Source organism: Nyctereutes procyonoides, unplaced genomic scaffold, assembly GCF_905146905.1.
Source record: "Nyctereutes procyonoides isolate TBG_1078 unplaced genomic scaffold, NYPRO_anot_genome, whole genome shotgun sequence".
Lineage (NCBI taxonomy): Eukaryota > Metazoa > Chordata > Mammalia > Carnivora > Canidae > Nyctereutes > Nyctereutes procyonoides.
This window is the reverse complement of record NW_026575025.1, coordinates 11,291,505-11,315,628: the sequence shown is the minus strand read 5'-3', so window position 1 is coordinate 11,315,628 and position 24,124 is coordinate 11,291,505. Positions and strand designations below refer to the sequence as shown.

The window sequence follows — 24,124 nt, the reverse complement described above, 5'->3', positions numbered from 1 at the left end:
TGGGGTCTGGGGTCCTGCTTGATGCGGGAGTGCTGACCTGGGGCTGGGCTCCCTGCAGGGTGAATGGCAGCTACGAGGCCCTCTCTGGGGGCAGCACCTCAGAGGGCTTTGAGGACTTCACAGGTGGGGTGACAGAATGGTATGAGCTGCGCAAGGCACCCAGCGACCTCTACCAAATCATCCTCAAGGCCCTGGAGCGAGGTTCTCTCCTGGGCTGCTCCATTGACGTGAGTGCACCCAGGGAGGATCTATGACCTGTCTCCCCTTCCAGCTGTTCCCTCTTCATCCCAGCCCTGCCTCATCCTTGCCCCCAGCTTGGCTCCAGACCCCGCCTCTCACCTTGCTCTGTCTCTGGATTCCCCTCTAGCCTCATCCATCGCTTCAGTCCTATCTGCCTCCTTTATGGCTGGGGTCATTCGTGCCCCATCAACCTCAGAGCTCAGCTTGTTTCCCCACTCTTCTGTTGCCCGGCTCACCAGCAAATGTCAGTGGGGTGCACTGGCCCCTCCACCAGTAATAGTGGTGGTGGAGTGACCCCCCTTTCTATGTTGGGGTGTTAGGCGAAGTCAGCTCCCCTGCCTGCCACTCCCAATAGCTATTGTGCATGGGGAGTGTCTGGGATCCATGGGTCTCCCTTCTGGGCTGGGGATGGGGATGCCCCTCGTCTCTGGGACCTGGCCCCCAACCCCTGCACATGTATCCCTGCAGATCTCCAGCGTTCTAGACATGGAGGCCATCACTTTCAAGAAGCTGGTGAAGGGCCATGCCTACTCTGTGACAGGGGCCAAGCAGGTACCACCCCACACGGGCTGTCTGGGCTGTCCGTTTAAGGTGGCTTCTGCCTTCTGGCTGGCCTTTGCCTGTCTGGCGTAGGACCACAGCTGTGGGAGGGGCTGGCTCTTTGACCTCCTGAGGCATCTTCTTTGTCTCTTGAGATATTTATCTTATTCAGCTCTGATTTTCTGTAGTCTGTTTGCCTAGCCTCCCTCGGGGTAAGTTCCTGGGTAAATTCATGGAGAAGGGGCTGTATCTCCCTGGGTGTGGTGCTGGGTGCCGAGCGGGGCTCCTGAGTGGAACACAGCAGGAAGCCATGTTGAAAGTGTGTGCTGGAAGCAGGCGCTGATGGGAGTTCTGGGAACAGGTGAACTACCAGGGCCAGATGGTGAGCCTGATCCGGATGCGGAATCCTTGGGGCGAGGTGGAGTGGACGGGAGCCTGGAGTGACGGGTGAGGGGCAGAGGACACTGGCTGGGGAGGCTATGGGAGGCTGGTCAGGGCCACGGCATTTCTGCTGGGACTGTGCTCAGGATTGAGCAGGGGGTGCCCATCCCTATGTTACCAGGTCTGGGGGACTGTCCTGACAAAGCTCAGGCCAAGCAGGCCACGGGGCCCAGCCTGTGAGCATCCTCAGAGCTGGCCCTCGTATGACAGCCCCTGGAACTGGGATCTTGGGCTTGACCGTGCAGAGCCCTTCTGACTTGGGCTAAGGGGGGCCAGGCCCGAGGGACAGAGGCCCGCAGGGCAGTTTCCATCAGCCTCTGGCAGCGCCCTTCTCCCCCAGCTCCTCAGAGTGGAACAACGTGGACCCTTACGAAAGGGAGCAGCTCCGGGTCAAGATGGAGGATGGAGAGTTCTGGTGAGCAGCCCCCTCCTCAGTCCAGCCCCTCTCAGGGCTTGTGCCCCAGCCCCGGATCCCCACGGACCCCACATGTGCCCTGGCCGGGGACTGTGGCTCACCTCTGTACTGGGACCCCAGGATGTCCTTCCGAGACTTCATGCGTGAGTTCACCCGGTTGGAGATCTGCAACCTGACACCCGATGCGCTCAAGAGCCGGTCCATCCGTAAATGGAACACCACACTCTACGAGGGCACCTGGCGGCGGGGGAGCACCGCGGGGGGCTGCCGGAACTACCCAGGTGACCTGAGCTCCCAGCCCTGCTGCCTCCTGGCTCGAGGGCCTTGCCCCTGCCCCTCTGGGTCTCTTCCCTGAGCCTCAGTTTCTTCATTTATAAGACAGCACGGTTGTACTGATCTCTGGGATATGCTTTGAGGAGTAAAAGGTTGACTAGCCTTATAAATTCTGAAGAGCCATGGTTGGTTCACCATCCTGGGGCTGAGCCCAGGGAGCTAACAATGGGAGGAGACTCTGTGGCCAGCCAGCCACCTCTCTGTCACTCCTCATTCTGGGACCTTCCCTCCTGGCCCACAATCTTTCTCTCTGGGCCTCTGTCACTCTCTGGGGACTTCTGAATCCATGTAGGTGACTTGGTCCACAGCCTGGCCTCTCGATTCCTTCCCATCCTCACCTGCAGCACCTTTTTCTTCTGCGTTAATTCAGCCACCCACATGATGGTGCACAGGAGCCGGACCAGACATTGCAGCCCGACCTCTGCCTTGACCCTTTGGGCTTCCTCATCCTGTACCCTCAGCCCTGTCTCATCGTCTGGTCTGTTAAACCCACTATTATATGTCCTTCATCTCCCATCCTGTCTTCTCTTCCCACCAGTTAGAATCATCATTGTAGCCTTGTCCCTGCAGACACTCTGGCTCCAGGCTCCCTGGCACCAGCACAATTGGAACTGAACCCTCTCCATCAGCTCCAGGACCACTGAGTGGGGCTAGAGGGAAAATCACACAACCTGGGCCGTGTTGCCCCTGTATATTTACAGTCACACACCTTAGGTGACCACTTGCATGGTCCCCAGCAATTCCACTGCCAGTAGTAACGTTCCCACTTCCTCAAACTTGCCTCCATGGTTACTCCCATCTGTGGACCCGGACTGGCACTTCATCAAAAGATCGCTCCCTTCATGCAGGGTACCCCTCGTATTCGCCCTGCTTGTCTTGGTCTGTGCCTATCATTACTGCTTTCCCGACTGTAACAACAACAGAATTGTCTGAGCTCATGGGCACCACCCCCACCCCTGCTATGGCTCCCGTTCTCCCATGTGTCTGAAAGCCTTTGGCTCCTTCATCCATCACCTCCGGCTCCCGTGTCATTATGGAGAATCCCTTGTCTTAGAGCAACTGCCTATTGACCCCACATCCCCATCCACTGCTCTGCTCCCCTTCAAAGCAAAATATTTCTGATTGCCATGCTCCCTGTTTCCTTTTCCACTTCCAGTTCAGTTTTTGTTTTTGTTTTTTAAGATTGTATCTATTTGTTTGACAGAGAGAGCACAAGCAGGGGGAGTGGCAGAGGGAGAGGGAAACACAGGCTCCCTTGCTAAGCAGGGAGCCCAATGTGGGGTATCAATCCCAGAACCCTGAGATCATGACCTGAGTCGAAAACAGATGCTTAACTGCCTGAGCCACCTGGGCACCCCTGGTGCTACTTTTTTAAAGGCCACCCACATCTTTGTTTTTATCAAACCCACTTCTGCTCTGAACTCACATCCTGCATCCTCCATGTTCCAACATGGCTCAGAGGCCTGTTCTGAAGCATTCTTTCCCTTCTCGGGGATCCAATTTCAGTTTGTCCTCAAATAGATGATAACTGTTCCCCGTATCATTTATTGAGAAATCTGCCCTTTCCTTAGTGCCCTGCAGTGACAGCTCCATCCTGTAGTTCCCATTTCTGTGTGGGTCTCTTTCTGGGCTCACCGTCTCATCTCTTGGTCTCTCCTTCTGCTGACAGCACATTGATTCCATTGCTATAGATTTATAAGAGGTCCTGCTTTGGGGCAGGGTATGTGCCTTCAAGAGTCTGAACTATTCTCGCCTTTTGTTTTCCTGTATGAATTTTAGAATCAGCTACTAAGTCTTAGAAAGAGTTATTTGGAGACTTTATTTATTTTTTTATTTTTTATTTTTTTATTTTTTTTTAAAGTTTTTTTAAATTTTTATTTATTTATGATAGTCACAGAGAGAGAAAGAGAGAGAGGCAGAGACATAGGCAGAGGGAGAAGCAGGCTCCATGCACCGGGAGCCCGATGTGGGATTCGATCCCGGGTCTCCAGGATCACGCCCTGGGCCAAAGGCAGGCGCCAAACTGCTGCGCCACCCAGGGATCCCTATTTGGAGACTTTAATTTGGAATTGAATTGAGTCTATAGATCATCTTGGGGAGAACTCACATCTTTACAGTTGTGAGTCTTCTAATCTAAGATTGTGGTATAATCTCTTTATTTTGGTTTTCTTAGTGTTGTTCAATAAAATTCTATAATTTTCATCTAAAGGACTTAAACATCTTTGAGATTAATCACTAGATGCTATATCATCTTGTTACTATTATAAATCATTTCTTAAAATTATATCTTCCAAATAATAGTTGCTGATACAGTAACATGCATTTGACCTTTTAAATTTATTTTGTAACCAGCAAAAAAAAAAAAAAAAAATTCTTTTTTTTTTTGAGAGAGAAATAGAGTGTGGGGTGAGAGAGTGGAATTGAGGGGGACAGGGCAGAGGGAGAGCAAGAATCTTTTTTTTTTTTTCCATTGGGAGAGCAAGAATCTTAAGCAGACTCCATGCCCAGCTTGGAGCCAGACGTAGGGCTAGATCTCATGACCTTGAGATCATGCCCTGAGCTGATACTTGACCGACTGAAGCACCCAGCTGCCCCTCTAGCAAACTTTTTAAATTATAACGAATTTTACGGAGTTATCTATAGATTCTTCTTGGTTTTCTAATTGCAAATAATGATAAATTTGTTTTTTTTTTCCAATTTTGTGACTTTTGTTACATTTTCTTATTTATTTGGTGGCCAGGACTGTAGAGTGGTGCATGGAAGTAGCTATATCCTGGTGATAGCCCCATCTTTTTTTGTTGTTGTTAAGATTTTTTAAGTAATCTCTACACTCAATATGGGGCTCCAACTCATGACTCTGAGATCAAGAGTTACACACTCCACTGACTGAGCCAGCCAGACGCCCCCTTCACCCCATCTTAAAGGACATATGTACTGTATGTTTACTGTATGTTTCAACACTAAAATCTTTTCTGTTCTAGTGTTCTAGTCTTTTATCGGGTTAATGAAGTCTAATGTTATTAAATACTTTTAGTTGTATTTATTCTTATATTAGCTTTTTATCTTTTCAGTGGTAAATTACATGAATCACTTTTCTAGTATTAAATCAACCTTACTTTCCTGAGGAAAAAAAAAACAAACACAGTCAGGACATACTTTTTTAAATAGTAGTTTTACATTCAAGTTCATGAGTGAGAGTTGCCTGTCATTTTCATTTCTCATACTGACCTTGTCTAGTGTTGGTACTGGTGTTATATTTGGCTCAAGAAGGTGAATTGGGAAGTGTTCTTTTTCTGTTTCCTAGAAGAGTTGCATGGGATGACAATGATTTGTTGCTTAAATGTTTGGTAGACTTGAGCTGTAAAGCAGTTGGCCCTCCTTTGTTCTTGATGTGAAGATTAACTTTTCTAAATTGAGTATCTTTAATGGTTATAGGACTCTTCAGGTTGTCTATTTCTTCTTGAGCCTATTTCAACCAGTTGTATTTTCTAGAAGTTTTTCCTCTGCCTCTGTTTTCAAAATTATAAACATAAAGATACTTTTAATACATTCTGATATGTCACCTTTAACTACGTATTCTCTTTTTTTCATAGTATTTATTTGCATTCCATCTTTATCAATCCTGTGAGAAGTTTGTTTTGTTGTGTTTTTTTTTTAAGATTTTATTTATTTGTTAGAGACAGAGAGAGAACAATCAGGGAGAGGGGCAGGCAGAGGGAGAGGGAGAAGCAGACTCCCTGCTGAGTAGAGTGCCCACCTTGGGGCTCAGTCCTAGTACCCTGGGATCATGACCTAAGCCAAAAGCAGACACTTAATGAACTGAGCCTCCCAGGAGCCCTTGAGAGGTTTGTGGATAGTATGCTTTACAAGGAAATGGATTTTGACCATTGATCTTTGTACAGTATTATTTTCATATCATTAGTCCCTGGGCTGTTTTTTTCTTTGTAAACACCCAAAGTTTTTCCCTCCAAGTGCATCTTTGAGTGATGCAATTTTGATGGATAATGTTTTGAAGACTTGTGATATAATTCACGTGCTGTAAAACTCAGACTTTTAATGTATCCAGTTAGTGGTTTTTAGTATCCACGCAATGTTGGACAATCACCACCACTATCTAATGCCAGAAGCTTTTCACTACTCCCCAAAGAAACCTCATATCCATAAGGGGTCACTCCCTCTCCCTCTCTCTCTCCCTAAGCCCCTGGCAACCACTAATCTACATTTTTGTCTCTAGATTTGCTTCTGGACATTTCATAAATGGCTCATATAATATGTGGCTTTTTGTGTGTGGCTTCTTTGCCTTATTGTGACGTTTTCACAATGTAACATGTATCAGTACTTGATTTCATTTTTATGGATGAATAATACTCCATAGCCTGGGTAATACCACAGTTTGCTTATTCATTCATCAGTTGGTGGACATGTAGATTGTTTCTACTTTTTGGCTATTATGAGTCATACTGCTTTAGCATTCATATTCATGTCTTTGTGTGAGCAAATGTTCTCTTTAGGAGTGAAATTCTCAGTAGGAGTGAAATTGTTGGGTTCTGTGGTAACTCCATGTTTAATTCTGAGGAATTGGCACCTGTTTTCTGAAGTGACAGCATCATGGTACATTCCCACCAGAAATTGGAACTGAGTTCCAGTTTCTCCACATCCTTGTTAACACTTCTTGCCCATGTTTTTTTATTATACCTGTCCTGGTGGTTATAAAATGACATCTGGTTGACAGTTTACATTTCTCTAATGACAAATGATATCGATAAGAGTGTTCATGTATTCAGGCCACTAATCTATATTTTTAAGAGCTTCTATTCAAATAGTTTGCCCATTTTTATTTTATTTTATTTATTTTAAAAAAGATTTTATTTCTTCACGAGAGGTACACAGAGAGAGGCAGAGACGGAGGCAGAGGGAGAAGCAGGCTCCCTGCAGGGAGCCTGATGTGGGACTCCATTCCAGGACCCCGGGATCATGACCTGAGCCAATGGCAGACACTCAACCACTGAGCCACCCAGGTGCCCCACTTTGTACATTTTAGATTGGGTTATCTTTTTATTGTTGGGTCGTAAGTGTTGTTCTTTATACATTCTGGATATGACTTTATGAGATTGATGATTTGCATATAATTTTTCCCATCCTGTGCATTGTCTTCATTTTCTTGATAGTGTCCTTTGAAGGACAGAAGTTGGGGGATCCCTGGGTGGCTCAGCGGTTTAGCGCCTGCCTTTGGCGCAGGGAGCAATCCTGGAGTCCCGGGATCGAGTCCCACGTAGGGCTCCCGGCATGGAGCCTGCTTCTCCCTCTGCCTGTGTCTCTGCCTCTCTCTCTCTCTCTCTCTCTCTCTCTCTGTGTAACTATCATAAATTTAAAAAAAAAAAAAAAAAAGAAGAGAAGGACAGAAGTTTTTAATTGTGATGGTGCCCAGTTTTTCATTTTTCCTTCTGTTTCTCATGCTTTTGGTGTCATATCTAAGAATCTACTCTCAAATCTAAGACCATGAAGATTATCCTTGTGTTTTCCTCTGAGAGTGTTATACTGTTAGCTCTTATATTTGGGTTGTTGTTCCATTTTGAGTTAATTTTCGTAGAGGCATACCTCAGAGACAGATATTCTGGGCTCATTTCCAGACCACCACAGTAAAGCAAATACTGCAATAAAGCAAGTCAAATGAATCTTTTGGTTTTCTGGTGCCAATAAAGTTATGTTTACACTATATTTTACTAAGTGTGCAATAGCATTACATCCTTTCCATACCTTAATTTAAAAATATTTTATTGCTAACAATACTGACATCAGCTTTTAGCAAGTTGTAATCTTTTTACTGGTGGAGGGTCTTGCCTCGATCCTGATGCCTGCTGACTCATCAGGGTTGTGGTTGCTGAAGGCTAGAGTGGCCATGGTTATTTCTGAAAATAAGATAACAAGGGTGCCTCATTGATTGGCTGTTCTTTTCACGAACCTCTTTCTCTGTAGCATATGATGCTGTTTGATAACATTTCACCCACTGTAGAGCTTGTATGGAAATTGGAATTAATCCTCCCAAATCCTGCCACTGTTTTATCAATTAAGTTTATGTAACATTTTAAATCCTCTGTTGTCATTTCAATAGTCTTCATAGCATCTTCACCAGGAGTAGATTCCATCTCAAGAAACCTCTTTCTTTGCTCATCCATAAGAAGCAGCTTCTCATCCACTGAGATTTTATCATGAGATTGCAGTCATTCAGTCTCATCTGTAGGCTTTACTTCAAATTCCAGTTCTCTTGCTGTTTCCACCATATCTGTGGCAACTTCCTATAGTGAAGTCTTGAACCCCTCAAAGTCATCCATGAAGATTGCAGTCAGCTTCTTCCAAACTCCTGTTAATGTTGATATTATGGCCTCTTCCCCTAAACCACAAGTGTTCTTAATGACATCAATGGTGAATCCTTTTTAGAATGTTTTCTTTTTCTTTTATTAAAAGATTTCATTTGTTTATTTGAGAGAGAGCATGAGCAGGGGGAGGGGCAGAGGGAGAGGGAGAAGCAGACTCCCTGCTCAGCAGGGAGCCTAACATGGGGCTCCATATCAGGACCCCGGGATCATGACCTGAACCAAAGGCAGATGCCTAACTGACTGAGCCACCTAGGTGCCCCTAGAAGGTTTCCTTTTTAATTTTTTTTTAAAGATTTTATTTATTTATTCATAGAGACAGAGAGAGAGAGAGAGAGAGAGAGAGAGGAGAGAGAGAGCAGAGACACAGGCAGAGGGAGAAGCAGGCATCATACCGAGAGCCTGACTTGGGATTCGATCCAGGGTCTCCAGGATCTCGCCCTGGGCTGCAGGCGGCGCTAAACCGCTGCGCCACTGGGGCTGCCCCCCTAGAAGGTTTTCAATTAACTTTGCCAAGATCCATCAGAAGAACCACTATCTTCCTTACAATATGTATTTCTTTTTCTTTTTTTTTTTTTAAGGTTTTATTTATTTATTCATAGAGACACAGCTAGAGAGAGAGAGAGGCAGAGACACAGGCAGAGGGAGAAGCAGGCACCATGCAGGGAGCCTGATGTGGGACTCGATCCCAGGCCCCCAGGATCACACCCTGGGCTGCAGGCGGCGCTAAACCGCTGCGCCACCGGGGCTGCCTTTTTTTTTTTTTTTTTATGATAGTCACACAGAGAGAGAGAGAGAGCTAGAGACACAGGCAGAGGGAGAAGCAGGCTCCATGCACCGGGAGCCCGACGTGGGATTCAATCCCGGGTCTCCAGGATCGCGCCCTGGGCCAAAGGCAGGTGCTAAACCACTGTGCCACCCAGGGATCCCACAATATGTATTTCTTAAGTAATGAGGCATAAAAGTTGAAATTACTCCTTGATCTAGAGGCTACAGAATGGGTGCTATGTTAGCAGGCTTCAAACAACATTAATTAGGACACCTGGGTGGTTCAGTGGTTGAGCGTCTGCCTTTGGCTCAGGTCGTAATCCTGGGGTCCTGGGATCAAGTCCCACATCGAGCTCCCCACAGGGAGCCTACTTCTCCCTCTGCCTATATCTCTGCTTCTCTATGTCTCTCATGAATGAATAAATAAAATCTTTAAAAAAAAGAAAAGAAAATATTAATCTCATTATATGTCTCCATCAGAGTTCTTGGGTGATCGGGTGCCTTGTCAGTGAGCAGTCATATTTTGAAAGGAATCTTCTGAGCAGTAGGTCTTTACAGTTGTCTTAAAATGTTCAGTAACTAGGGCAGCCCTGGTGGTGCAGCGGTTTAGCACTGCCTGCAGCCTGGGGTGTGATCCTGGAGACCCAGGATGGAGTCCCACGTCGGGCTCCCCGCATGGAGCCTGCTTCTACCTCTGCCTGTGTCTCTGCCTCTCTCTCTCTGAATAAATAAATAAATAAAATTTATTTTAAAAAATGTTCAGTAACTATGTTATAAACAGATGTGCTGTCACACAGGCTTTGTTGTTTTATTTAAAGAGCACAGGCTGGGGTGCCTGGTTGGTTAAATCAGAGGAGTGTGTGACTCTTGATCTTGGGGTTGTGAGTTTGAGCCCCCGGTTGGGTGTAGAGATTACATAAAAATTTTTAAAAATTCACAGAGCACAGGCAGAGTAGATTTGACATAATTCTAAAGAACCCTAGCATTTTTGGACTGATAAATGAGCATTGCCTTCAACTTAAAGTTACCAGCTGCATTAGCCCCTAACAAGAGACTCAGGCTGTCCTTTGAAGCCATGAGACCAGACATTGACTTCTCCTTTCTAGCTATGAAAGTCCTAAATGGCATCTTCTTCCAATATAAGACCGTTTTGTCTATATTGAAAATCTGTTGTTTAGTGTATTAACTGCATTAATTATCTCAGCTGGATCTTCTGGGAACTGCTACAGCTTCTCCACCAGCACTTGCTGATTCACCTGGTACTTTCATGTTACAGAGTTGGCTTCTTTCCTTAAACTTCATGCTACCAACCTCTGCTACCTTCAAACTTTTCTTCTGCAGTTTCTGCACCTCACTCAGTCTTCAAAGAATTGGACAGAATTAGGACCTTGCTGTGGCTTAGGCCTTTGCTTAGGAAATGTTGGGGCTAGTTTGATCTTCTGTCCAGACCATTAACACAACTTCTTCTTCTTCTTCTTTTTTTTTTTTTAAGATTTTATTTATTTATTCATGAGAGATGCAGAAAAAGAAGCAGGCTCCATGCAGGGAGCCCGATGTGGGACTTGATCTCGGGACTCCAGGATCATGCCCTGGGTTGGAGGCAGGCGCTCAACCGCTGAGCCACCCAGGCTTCCCAGACCACTAAAACTTCTACTCAGTGATAAGGCTATCTCACTTTCTTATCATGTGTGTTCACTGGAATAGCACTTTTAGTTTCCTTCAAGAACTTTCCCTTCGCATTCACAACTTGGCTGTTTGAGGCAGAAGGTCTAGCTTTTGACACGCCTTCCTCTTTAAGCTTAATCATTTCTAGCTTTTGTTTTAAAGTTGAGAGACATGGGACTTTTTCATTTGAACACTGAGAAGCCACTATACGGTTATTCATTGGTCTCATTTCAATATTATGTCTTCAGGAATAGAAAGGCCCCAGAAGAGAGAGAAAGAGGGGGAACAGCTGGTGGGTAGAGCAGTCAGAACATGTACAGCATTTATCTAAGTTTGCTATATTATGTGGGTACAATTTGTGGTGCCCCCAAATGAGCACAATAGTAATATAAAAGATCCCTGATCACCATAGCACTATAGACGGTGTGAAATAGGTGCTATTCCAGTGAACATACACTTAATTCTTTTGCGTGTGGAAATCAGTTGTTTCAGCATGATCTGTTGAAAAAACTATTCTTTTCCCATTGAATGGTCTTGGCTCCCACGTCAAAAATCAATTGGCCATTGATATATGGGTTTATTTTTGGACTCAGTTCTTTTCTTTTAGTTTATATATCTGTTTCTTTTAAAATATTTTATTTAGTTATTTAGAGAATATGAGGAAGGGAAGAAAGAGAATCTGGAGCAGACTCTGCATTGTGCCTAGAGCCTGGTGTAAGGCTCAGTCTCACAACCTTGGAATCATGACCTGAGCTGAAATCAAGAATTGGACACTTAACTGACTGAGCCAGCCGACGCCCCTGTGTATCTATTTTTATGCCTGTACCGCACTATTGTCTATTGTAATTACTGTAGCTTTGTAGTAAGTTTTGAAATCAGGAAGTGCAAGTCTTATAACTTTTGTTTTTTTCTTAATTATTTTGACTTCTGGGCCCCTTATAATTCCATGAGTCTGAGGATATGCTTTTCTACTTCTGTGAAAAGGACTGTTGGAATTTTGATAAAGATCACATTGACTCTGCAGATCACTTCTGGAAGTGTTGACATTTTAATAATACTGAGTTTTCTGATCCATGAACATCAGATGTCTTTATTTTTTCTTGTCTTTAATTTCTTTCAGTATTGTTGTGCAGTTTTTAGTTTTCGAGTGTTTCAGCCCTTTGTTAAATTTATACCTAGGTATTTTATTCTTTTGGATACTATTGTAAAGGAATTGTTTTCCTAATTTTCTTTTTCAATTGTTCATTGCTGGTATATGGAAACATAACTGATTTTTGTGTCTTGATCTTATAACCAGCAGCTTTGCTGAACTTGTTATTAGATATAGGAACTTTTTTGTGGATTCTTCATGTTTTTCTATATATAGGATTGTGTTATTTGCAAATAGAGATAGTTTTCTTCTTCCTTTACAATTTGAAGGCTTTCTTTTCCCCCTTGACTAATTACTCTAGCTAGACCTTCCCACATAGTGGCTATATGGCAATGGTGTAAGCAGACATCTTATTCTTGAACTTAGGGTGAAAGCTTTAGTCTTTCACCACTGTGTATGATATTAGCTGGCTTTTCCATAAACACTCTTTGTCATATTGAGGACATTCTTTTTTATTCTTAGTTTTCTGAATGTTTTTTATCATGAACGTGTGTTGGACTTTGTGAAATGCCTTTTCTGTATCAATTAAATGATCATGTAGGTTTTTCCCCCTTTGTTCTATTAATGTGGCATATTACATTGATTTTCTTTGTTGAACTATCCCTTCATTCTTGAGATAAATCCTATTTCATGATAGTAATCCTTTTAAAAAACTGTTGGATTTGATTTGCTAGTATTTTGTTGAGGATTTTTGATATTGATATTTATAAGTGATGTTGTCCTGTGATTTTCTTATGATGTATTTATCTGGCTTTGCTATCAAAGTAGTGTCAGTTTCATGGAATGAGTTAGTTTATCAAAAAGAAATCATAATGTAAATGAGAAATCACGTAGGATGGTAATAAAACATCGTATGCCTATATTAGAAAAGAAAGATCTGAAATCAATAACCTGATCTTCTACCTTAATAATCTAGTAAAAGTGCAAACTAAATCCAAAGCAAGGAGAAGAAAGAAAATGATAAAGATTAAAGTCCAAAGAAATGAAATAGAGAAACAATAGAGAAAAATTAGTAAGACCAATAGTCAGTCCTTTGAAAAGCTCAGCAAAATTGTCAAATCCTTAGCCAAACTAAACAAGAAAAAAGACAGAAGACTCAGATTCCTAAAATCAGGATTTAAAGAGAGAACATCACTACGAATCCAGCAGAAACAAATGGATTATAAAGAAATCCTGTGAACTGTTGTGTGCCAACAAGTTAGCTAACCTAGATGAAAGGGACAAATTCCTAGAAAGAAATAAGCTACCAAGATTGACTTAAGAAAAATAGAAAACCTGAGTATACCTGTAACAATTAAGAGATTGAATCAATAACCAAAACTCCCAGTTATAAACCACTAATTATTGTTTTATTGTTGATTTCTAACCTAATTTCCTTATAGTCAGAGAACACAATCTATATAAGATCGTAGCTTTGAAATAAACAGAAGTTGGTTCTATGGCCCATGCCATGTTGAATTTTTCTCAACATTCCCATGTTCTCAAAAAGACTGATTAACAGTTATCTATTATATGTTATATGCCAAACATTCCTCTAAATATTTTAAACATAAAGCTTGCTTAACTTTCACACTGACCCTATGAGGTAGGTACTGTTTTACAGATAAGGAAGGTAAGGCATGAATCTAATAAGTGACGGAGCTGGGATTTGAACCCAGGATTCAGTCTTTTTTTTTTTTTTTTTTAAGATTTTGTTTATTTATTCATGAGAAACAGAAGCAGAGACATAGGTAGAGGGATCAGGACCTGAGCCAAAGGCAGACTCAGAAAGCCACTGAGCCACCTAGGTGCCCCACAACCCTGCAGTCTATTCTCTTGACTGTTACACAATTCTGAGTGGTAGGGGGAATGTTTTATAATTGTGCATCATATCAAGCTCAATATTTTGTCTGCTTTATCTGTCAATTACTGGAAGAGGGAGGATAAAATCACACACCATCCTGATGGTTTTCCCAGCTTTTCCCTTTGTATCTATCAATTATTTTTCTTTATATATTTTGCTTTATGATATTAGGTACATCAAACTTAGAATTGTTATAAGTTGCTAGTGAAGTGAACGTGTTGTTGTTGTAATTTAAAGGCTATCTTCTTTGGTAATAATTCTTTTACTTTTAAGTCTATTTCTGTCAATGTCAGTAAAGCAATTCCAATTTCCATTTGGTTAGTAATTTTGTGTTATGTTTTGTTATACTCTTCGATGTCTAATCTTTCTATAGCTCAGCGTTTTGTTATCTCTTGTAAACAGTCTATAGCTGGCTTTTTAATAATCCATTTGAAAAATTTTGCCCTTTGATTTGAAAGTTTAACCATTTACATTCACAGCAAATACTGATAACTTTATATTTATTTCAGCGGACTTATTGCACATTTTCTGTTTGTCCCTCCTGTTATGCCTTATTTTGGATTAAGTTCCTTTCCCTTTTTCTCTACTAGTTTTTCAGTGTATGGGTTTGGAAGATATAAGTGCTTTAATTAATATATTCTAAAGTTAGTTGATCAGGGCGCTTGGGTGGCTCAGTTGGTTAAGTGGCCTTCGGCTCAGATCATGATTTCAGGGTCCTGGGATCAAGTCCCACATTGGGCTCCCTGCTCGGCAGGGAGTCTGCTTTTCCCTCTCCCTCTGCTCTTCCCCTTGCTTGTGCTCTTTCTCTCAGATAAATAAGTAAAATCTTAAAAAAAAAAAAAAAGTATGTTAAAGTTAGTTGATCAGTATCTTTACCCTCCTACTAAACAATGCAAAGACCTTAAGACTACTTAACTTGGATCACCCCCTCCTTTTATTTAATACGCTGTTTTTAGCTAGTATTTTATTTTATTTTATATTAAAATTTTATTTATTTATTCATGAGAGACACAGAGAGAGGCAGAGGCACAGACACAGGCAGAGGCAGAAGCAGGCTCCATACAGGGAGCCCGACGCGGGACTCCATCCTGGGTCTCCAGGATCAGGCCCTGGGCCGAAGGCGGTACTAAACCTCTGAGCCACCCAGGCTGCCCATTAGCTAGTATTTTAATTAATTCTAAACAGTTTTCTTCCTGCTGTTAATTAAATATCATCATTATCTGATATGTTCCATATTCATTAGATTATACGCATAACAGTATTTTTGCTCACCAATTTCACAACTTTCATCTGAGATCATTTTCCATCTCCCTGAAATATACGCTTTCACATTTCTTCTTTCCCTTTACCTCCTCCTTCTCCCTCTCCTTCTTCTTTAAACTTTCTCAGTGTCTCTGTAAAATGCCTTTATAGTATGCTCATTCTTTTTTTTTTATAAATTTATTTTTTATTGGTGTTTAATTTGCCAACATATAGAATAACACCCAGTGCTCATCCCATCGAGTGCCCCCCTCAGTGCCCATCACCCAGTCACCCCCAACCCCCGCCACCTCCCCTTCCACCACCCCTAGTTCGTTTCCCAGTTAGGAGTCTCTCATGTCTCTCTTTCTGATATTTCCCACTCATTTTTTCTCCTTTCCCCTAGCATGCTCATTCTTGATAATTCTTTGGACACAAAATTCTAGATTGCATTTCTTTAAGCCCATTGAAGGTACTGTTGTTCTTTATTCTGGTTCTGTAGCTCTGTGAGTCAGGGCTCTGTTTCCCTTGTCTCCTGTGATGCTTTGTCTTTTCTGTTTGAAGATTGTTTATCTTCTGTATTCTATAATTTCACCATCATGTATTGAGGTGTGGATTTCTTTTCATTCTGCTTTGGATTCATTGGGCTTTCTTGGTCTGAAAATTGATGAGCGGGAGTCAGATACTCAAACTGCCGAGCTACTCAGGCCCCCGCAACGTAGTGTCCACTTTTTTAAAAAGGCTTTATTGAGATCTAATTCATGTACAATGCAATTTACCTACTTAAAGTATAAAATTCAGTGTGGCTTTTCATATATTGTGTATCTATCACATCAATTTTAGAACATTTTGATTACCCCCAAAAGAAACCATGCGCTCTATAGCTATCAGTCCTGAGCCCCTCCTCCTCCTCATTCCCATGTAACCAACACCCTGTCTCTACAGATTTGCCTGTTCGGATATTTATCCACATTATAGTACTTATCAGTACTCCATTCCTTTTTGTTGCTGAAGAATCTTCCATTGTTTAGTTACATCACATTTCTTTTTATCCATTCCTCAGTTGGACAGTTGGGTTATTTCTACCATTTCTCACACTTAATATCTATCATTTTGTTTAATGTCACCTGTGTATGGGGGAGGGAAATGCAATGGCTTAGTAGTGTCTCTACAAAGCAATTTTGTGTATTGAATCCAGCTGGTGGTTTAGGGAGTCATGGGCAACTCAATCACCAAACTGCCAGAAAGGCAAGTCTCTGTCACTCTTTGCAGTTATGAGGCTCCTGTTAGACCCTGCTTTTTCTCTTTCTTTCCTCAGTCATTGTCCACACAGCAGTTTGGACAATAAGCAACCTTTTCAAATCCAAATCTATTCATGCCCCTCCTGGTGCAGGCCCATGGGGGATAAGGGAGTGAGGTGGGAGGGGTGCGGAGGTCTTTTTGCTCTCTGATTCAAACCACACTCCTTTCCACCCACCCTGCTCCCACTCCTTTGCTGCCTTTCTGGACTCCTGATGCTCGCCAGAGCCAGATGCTGCATCAGACACTGGCTGTCCCCTCAGGTGTGGGGCTCTTTATTCTCCTTCTCCTGCTTCCCAGTGTCTTCCCAGGGCTTCTTCAGATCTCCCTCAAATGCCTCAAAAATGCCTCCCCAGATTAGTTCCAGGTTGCTTATTCTTTGTAATAGTTCTGTTAATTACACTGACTTGCAAATACTTTGCCTCCCCTCCCAGAGAGTGAGCTCAGGAGGGTAGAGATTGTGCGTTCCCACTGAACATCTGTCTCATGGCACACAGTGGACAATTAGCAATATTTGTTGGATGAATGGATGAGCAGACACAGTGGGGAGGGGAAGCCTCCACTCTGCGCTGCACCTCCTCATTCCTGCCAACAACCCACCTCCTACAGCCACCTTCTGGGTCAATCCCCAGTTCAAGATCCGGCTGGAGGAGACAGATGATGCGGACGACGACTACGGGGGTCGCGAATCAGGCTGCAGCTTCGTGCTAGCCCTCATGCAGAAGCACCGCCGCCGCGAACGCCGCTTTGGCCGCGACATGGAGACCATTGGCTTCGCGGTATACGAGGTGAGCCAGTGGATCTCACAGAACTGGCAGGGAAAGCAGGCCTCCTGGTGCACTGTAGGCGAACCCCAGCAGGGGGCGCCGGAGGACAATGCCGCCACAGCCCTGAGACAGGTGGCCCTAGACCCTAACCCCTGGAGGCACCTGCTGAGGTTGGTTGCTCTTGGATAGAGGGAATCTGGCTTTTTTGACACCTAGGAGGTAGCCTCTAGGGGACAGACTTTGGCTCAGCTTCAGAAAGAAGTAGGCAAGTGGGCTGCCGTAGAGGAGTAGTGAGCTCCCTATCTTAGAAGTATGTAAGCAAAAGCTGGCCTATGAGGGCCTTGCTTCACTCACTGTGTTCAAGACAGACATTTCTGGCCCTTCCTGGTGGGGGTAGAGAATGGCCACAGTCTTGGCCCAGAGCTCCTGGCTGCAGACTGGTGTGGACCTCTGATGTCCCTGGACTGTGGAATATTGCAGTTGGCCACTCTGGGGGCTGTCCTGGGTGCTCTGATTCAGAGCCAAGGCCCAGGGCGTTCCGAGGATGAGGGAGGACCCTGCTTGGGCCCCTTTCCTAAGGTCCTGAGGCCCCTCTCTGGCATGAAGATGGTTCTCAGTCACCAATGGCCCTGGGCCCTGCCTTCTGGTTTCTTCATCCTATCATTTTTTTTTTTAAAGATTTTATTTATTTGAGAGAGAAAGAATGTGTAAGAGAGCACTAACAGTGGAGAGGGAGAAGCAGGCTGTCCATTAAGCAGAGAGCCTGATGCAGGGCTTGATCCCAGGACCCTGGGATCATGACCTGAGCCAAGGCAGCCGCTTACCTGACTGAGCCACCCAGTTGCCCCTCATCCCATCATTCTTAAGAACTCGGGCCTTCTGCCCAGAATACGCTGTACCCCTGCCTCTGGGCCAGGCATACATCTCTAAATTCCTCCATCTCTCTGGCAGGTCCCTCCGGAGGTAGGTTTGAAACCTGAATCACCTGGATTTACGTATCCCCGAACACACAAGGCCTGACGGTGCCCAAAGGGGAGCAAGTTGGCAGCAAGTCCACACGTAGAGAATTAAGAAGTCATCTCGTTTTACTGTTTACTAACTGCCCTCCTCCCCCAATCCAGGGCAGGGTGGGGGCAAACATTGCTGTCCTGGGAGCCAGGGCTGGTAATGAGTGAGGGAGCCGGATTTGAACCCTGGCCCTTGGAACCCCACCTCCCACCACATCTGAGGCTCTTCCTGTCTTGCCGTTCCCACGGAGTAAGTGCTGGCTGCAGCTGCCAGGGGTGCTGGTTAGGAGCGGAGCAGTGGATACCCTTGAGCAAGCTGCTAAAGCACTAAGCCTCTTTGTCAGTGTCTGTAAAATGGGCATGACAGCAACGGCTCACAGGGCTGTCATGAGCTTTAAAGGAGGGGCCCCATGGAAGGTACCCTGCACTGCCTGACTTGGGGAAGCTGTGAGTGATAATAATGGGAAAGTTACTGCAATGGTGTCTATATCTATAGACATCTATATCTATAGAGTATCTATATCTACCTCCATATTATCTCCTCACCTCTGCCCCATGCAGGAGGCAGGGTTGTCACCTTCACTTTACCCGACGGGGAAACTGAGACAGAATGATTTGTCAGGGTCATACGGACTGCGGGTGACCACCATGACCAGCTCTCTGCCCCCATGGCTAGGGCCTGGAGCCTGAGATCTGGGGCTGTGGGGCAGCTCCTGAGGGTGGCTGAGTGGCCAGCTGCAGCCCCCACTCCCTCCTTGCCTCCCACCAGCTGGTGGGCCAGCCTGCCGTGCACCTGAAGCGCGACTTCTTCCTGGCTAATTCGTCCCGGGCACGTTCGGAGCAGTTCATCAACCTGCGGGAGGTCAGCACCCGCTTCCGCTTGCCACCCGGGGAGTACGTGGTGGTCCCCTCCACCTTTGAGCCCAACAAGGAGGGTGACTTTGTGCTGCGCTTCTTCTCGGAGAAGAGCGCCGGGACGGAGTGAGTAGAAGGCCCCTCCCCAGCGTCCACTTGCCACCTGCCACAGGTCCCCCTGCACACCCCCCTGACTGGCCCCTCTGTCTCCCCACCTCTGCAGGGAGTTGGACGACCAGATCCAGGCCAATCTCCCTGATGAGGTGCGTGCCACCCCTGTGCCTTCCTCCTCTGCCTCATCCTGATTATATCCTGGGGACCTGGGTGTCCTGGCTCCTGGGCTCTGGCTGGAACCATAAAAGTAATCCCAATCCCTCATCTGCCCAGGACTTTATAGTTTGCAAAGGACTTAGAGATAGTGGTAGTGCGGTGTTCCTGAGATCTTCTCTGTTCTAGGTCTGTGCTGAGCTCTTTACTTGGTCACTCCGTTTCTTCTACAACGACCCTGTCAGGGTGCTGTCACCATTTCCCCCTTCAGTGAGAAACTCAAGTTCAGAGAGGTTAAGGAACTTGCCCAAGGCCTCACTCCCGTCACTGAGCTGAGATGCGCCCTCCCTCAGGCCACAAAGCCCTGGGCAGGAGGAAAGTGGGGTCTAGATTCCCACTTTACAGGTGACGAGAGTGAGGCTCAGAGATGCAATAAAGTGGGCACATGGTGATGGTGGTCCCAGACTCGCCCCAGCTGCTATCCGTGCAGGGGCCTGGCTGGAACACCCCTGACCTGCTCTCCCCCTTCTCCATCCAGCAAGTGCTCTCAGAAGAAGAGATTGATGAGAACTTCAAGGCCCTCTTCAGGCAACTGGCAGGGGAGGTAGGCTGGGTGGGGTGGAAGCGAGGGGCCCTGGGGCGCCAGGGGACAGCCTTTCCCCAGGGCGGGTGCCATCCTCCCTCCTCCCCCAGGACATGGAGATCAGCGTCAAGGAGCTGCAGACCATCCTTAACAGGATCATCAGCAAGCGTGAGCATTCCCAAGCTGCAGCTTTCTACCCTGTGTCCTCACTTCCTCCAAACTCCAGAATCTAAGCCTCTGTTCCCATGTTGGGCCAAACCAAGCCCTTGGTCTCTGTGGGTAGGGGGAGCCTCCACCACCTTTCTTTTCCTCCCAGACTCCTTCCACTCTCTTGTAGGGCCCTGTTCCCCAGGCCCAAGTGCTGTGACTGGTGTGGGTGGAAGCTGAGCTGCTGACAGTACCACAGTACAGGGACAGGCCCCCTTCCTCCAGAAGATATACCCCAAGGCCAGGCCAAATGGCTTCGAGCAGAATGAGGCATTCGAGCAGAATGAGAATTATTTCCCAGAGTGCACAGCTAAAGGCAGCACCCCCTTCCTTTGCCCCCACCTCTGCCCTCCATCCACACCGTTTCCTCAGCCCAGACCCCTCCCTTCTTGTCCTCTTTGGGGCCTGCGGCAAACCCCAGCCCCGCCGTGACCACCGTGGCCTCACACTGTGAGGCCTTCTACTGTGTTTGTCCTATTTCCATTCAGCACTGATTTCCTTTCATTCTTGGCTCTTGGTGGCAGGGACACAGCAGCTGGAACACTTGCTTGATTGCTCAAATACTTTAACCCATGCTAACGATAAACATGATCAGACACACCCACTCTGCTAGACTGTCCACACCAGGCGCCAGAAGCGGGCATCCCTGGGCCCCGTCCCTCCCGGCACCCCCAGCACAGGGCAAGCTTGGAAAGCTCAGTGGTTAAGGGGCTGGACCCGATTTTCTTGCAGACAAGGACCTACGTACCAAGGGCTTCAGCCTGGAGTCATGCCGCAGCATGGTGAACCTCATGGACGTATCCTTTGCTCTTGTTTCCTGAGGCTACTTTGGGTTGCGGGGGCGGGGGGGGGCATGCAGAGCGGGGTGGGGGGATACCCCGTGATCTCTCCTGGGAACACAGAGGAAGAGACAAAGCTCTGTCGAGTCTGGACAGACCAGTTCTTTTCCTGGGCAGCTTCCATTGACTGGGAGAGGGAAACAGGCACAGGCTTTGTGTGGAAGGAGAGGTAGGGCAGGGCCTAGGTCCTCTAGTGATTTTAAGGTTGGTGCTTTCTGCACCCCTCCCAGCCCAACACAGCAGGCTGTGCCCCTTTTCATTCCCCTCATCTTGAGGCCAGCCTCCCCTTCTTCCCAATTGTTCCCTCACCCTATGCCTGGTTTAAGCTTGTTCTTTTACTTAATAAAGATTTTATTTATTGGAGAGGAGAGAGAGAGAGAGAGAGAGCATGAGCTGGCGGGGGGTGGGGAGGGGCAGATGGAAAGGGACAAGGAGGCTCCCTGCTGAGCAGGGAGGCCAATGTAACTTGAGGCTTGATCCCAGGACACTGAGATCATGACTGGGGCCAAAGGTAGACCCTTCACCAACCAAACCGCCCAGGTACTCCTGGTTTAAGCTTCTTAACAGTAGCGCCCCAGAGGGATGGCAATGGGAAGCTGGGCCTGGTGGAGTTCAACATCCTGTGGAACCGCATCCGGAATTACCTGGTAGGTGGTCCCTGGTCCCTGCCAGCCCCTCAGCGCCTCAGCCCCATCCATGAGGTGTGGGCTGCAGGCTCCCGGGCCGGGCTGCCTGTCCAGATCCCAGCCCCTGGCCCACCATTCGGGTCCCTCCCCGGTACCTTTGGCAAGCCCCCACCCTGGCTTGGACCGGAAGGGCTGGGTGCCTCCCTTGGCCTGGGCCTCACCCTCTGTTCCCCACTCCAGTCCATCTTCCGGAAGTTTGACTTGGACAAGTCGGGCAGCATGAGTGCCTACGAGATGCGGATGGCCATTGAGTCTGCAGGTAAGGCCTGAGGGCTGGATGCCCCCTTGCAGAGCCCCAGACAGATGGCTCCAGGCTGACTCCATGTCATGACCCAGGGTGGCAGCCCACCACACCAGCCCTTGGGGTGGTGATGATGATGGGGTGTGGCAGTAACAGCCATCTTCTGCCGTCTTCCCATGATGACCATGCTGATAAGTGCTTTATCAGCATTTCTATTTGCCCTCAACTGCAGCCTAACAGGGGAAGGGTCTTTACTATCTCCACTGTACAGAGAGGAAAGTACGGCTCAGAGAGGGAAAGAGACTGGCCTGTGGCCACACAGCCAGGGAGGGGCGGAGCTGGGCTCCAGAGCCTCCGATGAGAGAGGTGCATGTCAGGGCTTTCTACACAAATAAAACTGGACCCCTTGGGCCCTCCCTGGCCAGCTGATTGCCTGGAGTAGTCAGGCCCTCATTCACTCTGCAGCTGGCACTTGCTTGCCCAACTGCTCCCAGCTCCTGCCCCTACTCAGGGGGTCTTCATGCCTCTAAGCTTCAGGGCTCTCCCTGCCCAGCCCCAGTCCCCCTGCTGTCCCCTCAGGCCAGGCCACGCCTCCCTGGCCCTTACCCACTCTCCTGGGCCAGGCTTCAAGCTCAACAAGAAGCTGTATGAACTCATTATCACCCGCTACTCGGAGCCAGACCTGGCCGTGGACTTTGACAACTTTGTGTGCTGCCTAGTACGCCTGGAGACCATGTTCCGTGAGTGCCCCATCCAGCTCCTGTCTCTAGCTCTGTCTTCTGTAAGCTGGGGGGAACAACAGGTGCCATGGCATGTGCTAGAGAGGTGAAGGTCGCTGCACCTGGAAGGCTGGGTGCCAGGAGGCTGGGGGTGTGGGGACCTGGCAGCAGGGGAGGGCTCGGGCTTCTGGCAGTCACAGGTGAGGCCTTGGGATACTGTGGGGATGTGTGGGGAGGGGCAGGGGACAGAGGGGTTCCTGGCCCTGCCTGAACGTCCCACTGATTTCTCGATGCCAAAACCTCTTTTGAACGCAGGGTTTTTCAAAACTCTGGACACAGATCTAGATGGAGTGGTGACTTTTGATTTGTTTAAGGTGAGAACTTTCCTTGGCTGTGGCAGGGTGTTTGGGGGTAGTAGAGCTCTCCTACCTGCCTAGGACAGGAGCCCATGGCCTCAGAACCAGCCCTAAAAGCCAGGCCTCCAAGTCCTGGAGGGATGGGATGGGGTTGTCTTGGTACCGGGAAAGGAGCAGGAAGGCAGGGCCAGGCTGCTGGAGGTCTCTGTGGGAGCCAGCACCCTGATCTCCCAGGGCTAGAGGTAAGAAAGTTCCCCCCCCCACCCCGAGGCATCCCTTCACACCTGCCCTCAGGGGGTGAAGAGACAGTGGCTTCCGGGCTGGGAGGCTGGACTTAACGTTTCTACTGTCCCTGGCTGACTCGTCTGTCTGCCCTCCTCTGCAGTGGTTACAGCTGACCATGTTTGCATGAGGCAGGGGCTCAGGTGCCCTGGCCATGTTCCTCTCCTTCATCTGCCAAGCCATGCCTTCCCGTCATGCCACACCAGGCCACACCAGCTGCAAGTGCCTTCCTCGGAGCAGGAGGTGGCCTTGGCCTCCTGTCCCCTCAACTCCCAGCTGCCGTGCTCATCTGCTCTGTGCAGAGCTGTGTGGCCTTCCCTACCTTCGCCAGCCAGGGGCTCGGGTGGACTCCCCGCCCCTCCCGTCGCCAAACGAGGAAGGCAGCTTTTGCTTGTTCCTGCCTCAGGATGGGGCTCCTGGGAGAGCTGACAGCCCCAGGCCTCCCAGCGTCCTGATGTGTCCTCTCGCCCCACCCGAGGCCATCCACCTAGCCTACCCACCTGGCCTCAGCTGCAGCAGACTCCAAACCATAACCACTAGCTCTGCATGGTCTATAATCCAGATGTGCAGGGCCCTTCTCAGCGGAGACCACCTCCTGGGGCTGGGCACACCCAGCCCCCTTGTGCAGAAGCCAGTGCCCCTCGCCTCCGCAGCTGCCCCCCAGCCCTGCCCCACCTGCCAACAAGGAGCCACCTGGACTGAGGGGTAGCCAGGTGTTCGGTCCCTCGCTCCCTCCTTTTTTATATTGGTGATTTTAAAGGGGACTCTTCAGGCACTGGTGTACCAGTAATGGGGGTGCCAGAAGCACCTGGGTGTGGGATGGGGGTGGGATCTCATATTTCCATGCAGAGAAACCCCAAACAATAAAGGAAGAGGCCCCAGATATGTCTCTGGAGTATATTTTTGCCCAAACCTGCTGCCAAGGAAGGCACCAGCAGGTGTTGACCTGCAGGGACAGCCTGGGTCCTCACAGCACCCTTGCCTTGCTCTCCATCGCTTTCCCTGATG

The 24,124-nt window shown here is 47.3% G+C and overlaps 1 protein-coding gene across 2 annotated transcripts in view; it reads left to right on the top strand.

Moving 5' to 3' along the window:
- The window catches only part of CAPN1 (calpain 1), a 28,433-nt gene extending 4,436 nt beyond the window's left edge, over positions 1-23,997 (top strand). For both annotated transcript variants that reach the window (XM_055315225.1, XM_055315226.1), the window contains exons 6-22: positions 59-227; positions 709-792; positions 1,142-1,227; positions 1,562-1,636; positions 1,757-1,917; positions 16,917-17,095; positions 18,026-18,037; positions 18,851-19,062; positions 19,160-19,199; positions 19,742-19,807; positions 19,897-19,954; positions 20,726-20,790; positions 21,411-21,479; positions 21,699-21,777; positions 22,383-22,499; positions 22,794-22,852; positions 23,220-23,997. In XM_055315225.1, the coding sequence (XP_055171200.1) occupies positions 59-227; positions 709-792; positions 1,142-1,227; positions 1,562-1,636; positions 1,757-1,917; positions 16,917-17,095; positions 18,026-18,037; positions 18,851-19,062; positions 19,160-19,199; positions 19,742-19,807; positions 19,897-19,954; positions 20,726-20,790; positions 21,411-21,479; positions 21,699-21,777; positions 22,383-22,499; positions 22,794-22,852; positions 23,220-23,246 (1,558 nt within the window). In that variant the 3' untranslated portion in view covers positions 23,247-23,997. The remainder of the gene's footprint in view (positions 1-58; positions 228-708; positions 793-1,141; positions 1,228-1,561; positions 1,637-1,756; positions 1,918-16,916; positions 17,096-18,025; positions 18,038-18,850; positions 19,063-19,159; positions 19,200-19,741; positions 19,808-19,896; positions 19,955-20,725; positions 20,791-21,410; positions 21,480-21,698; positions 21,778-22,382; positions 22,500-22,793; positions 22,853-23,219) is intronic.
- Positions 23,998-24,124: the final 127 nt, after the last annotated feature.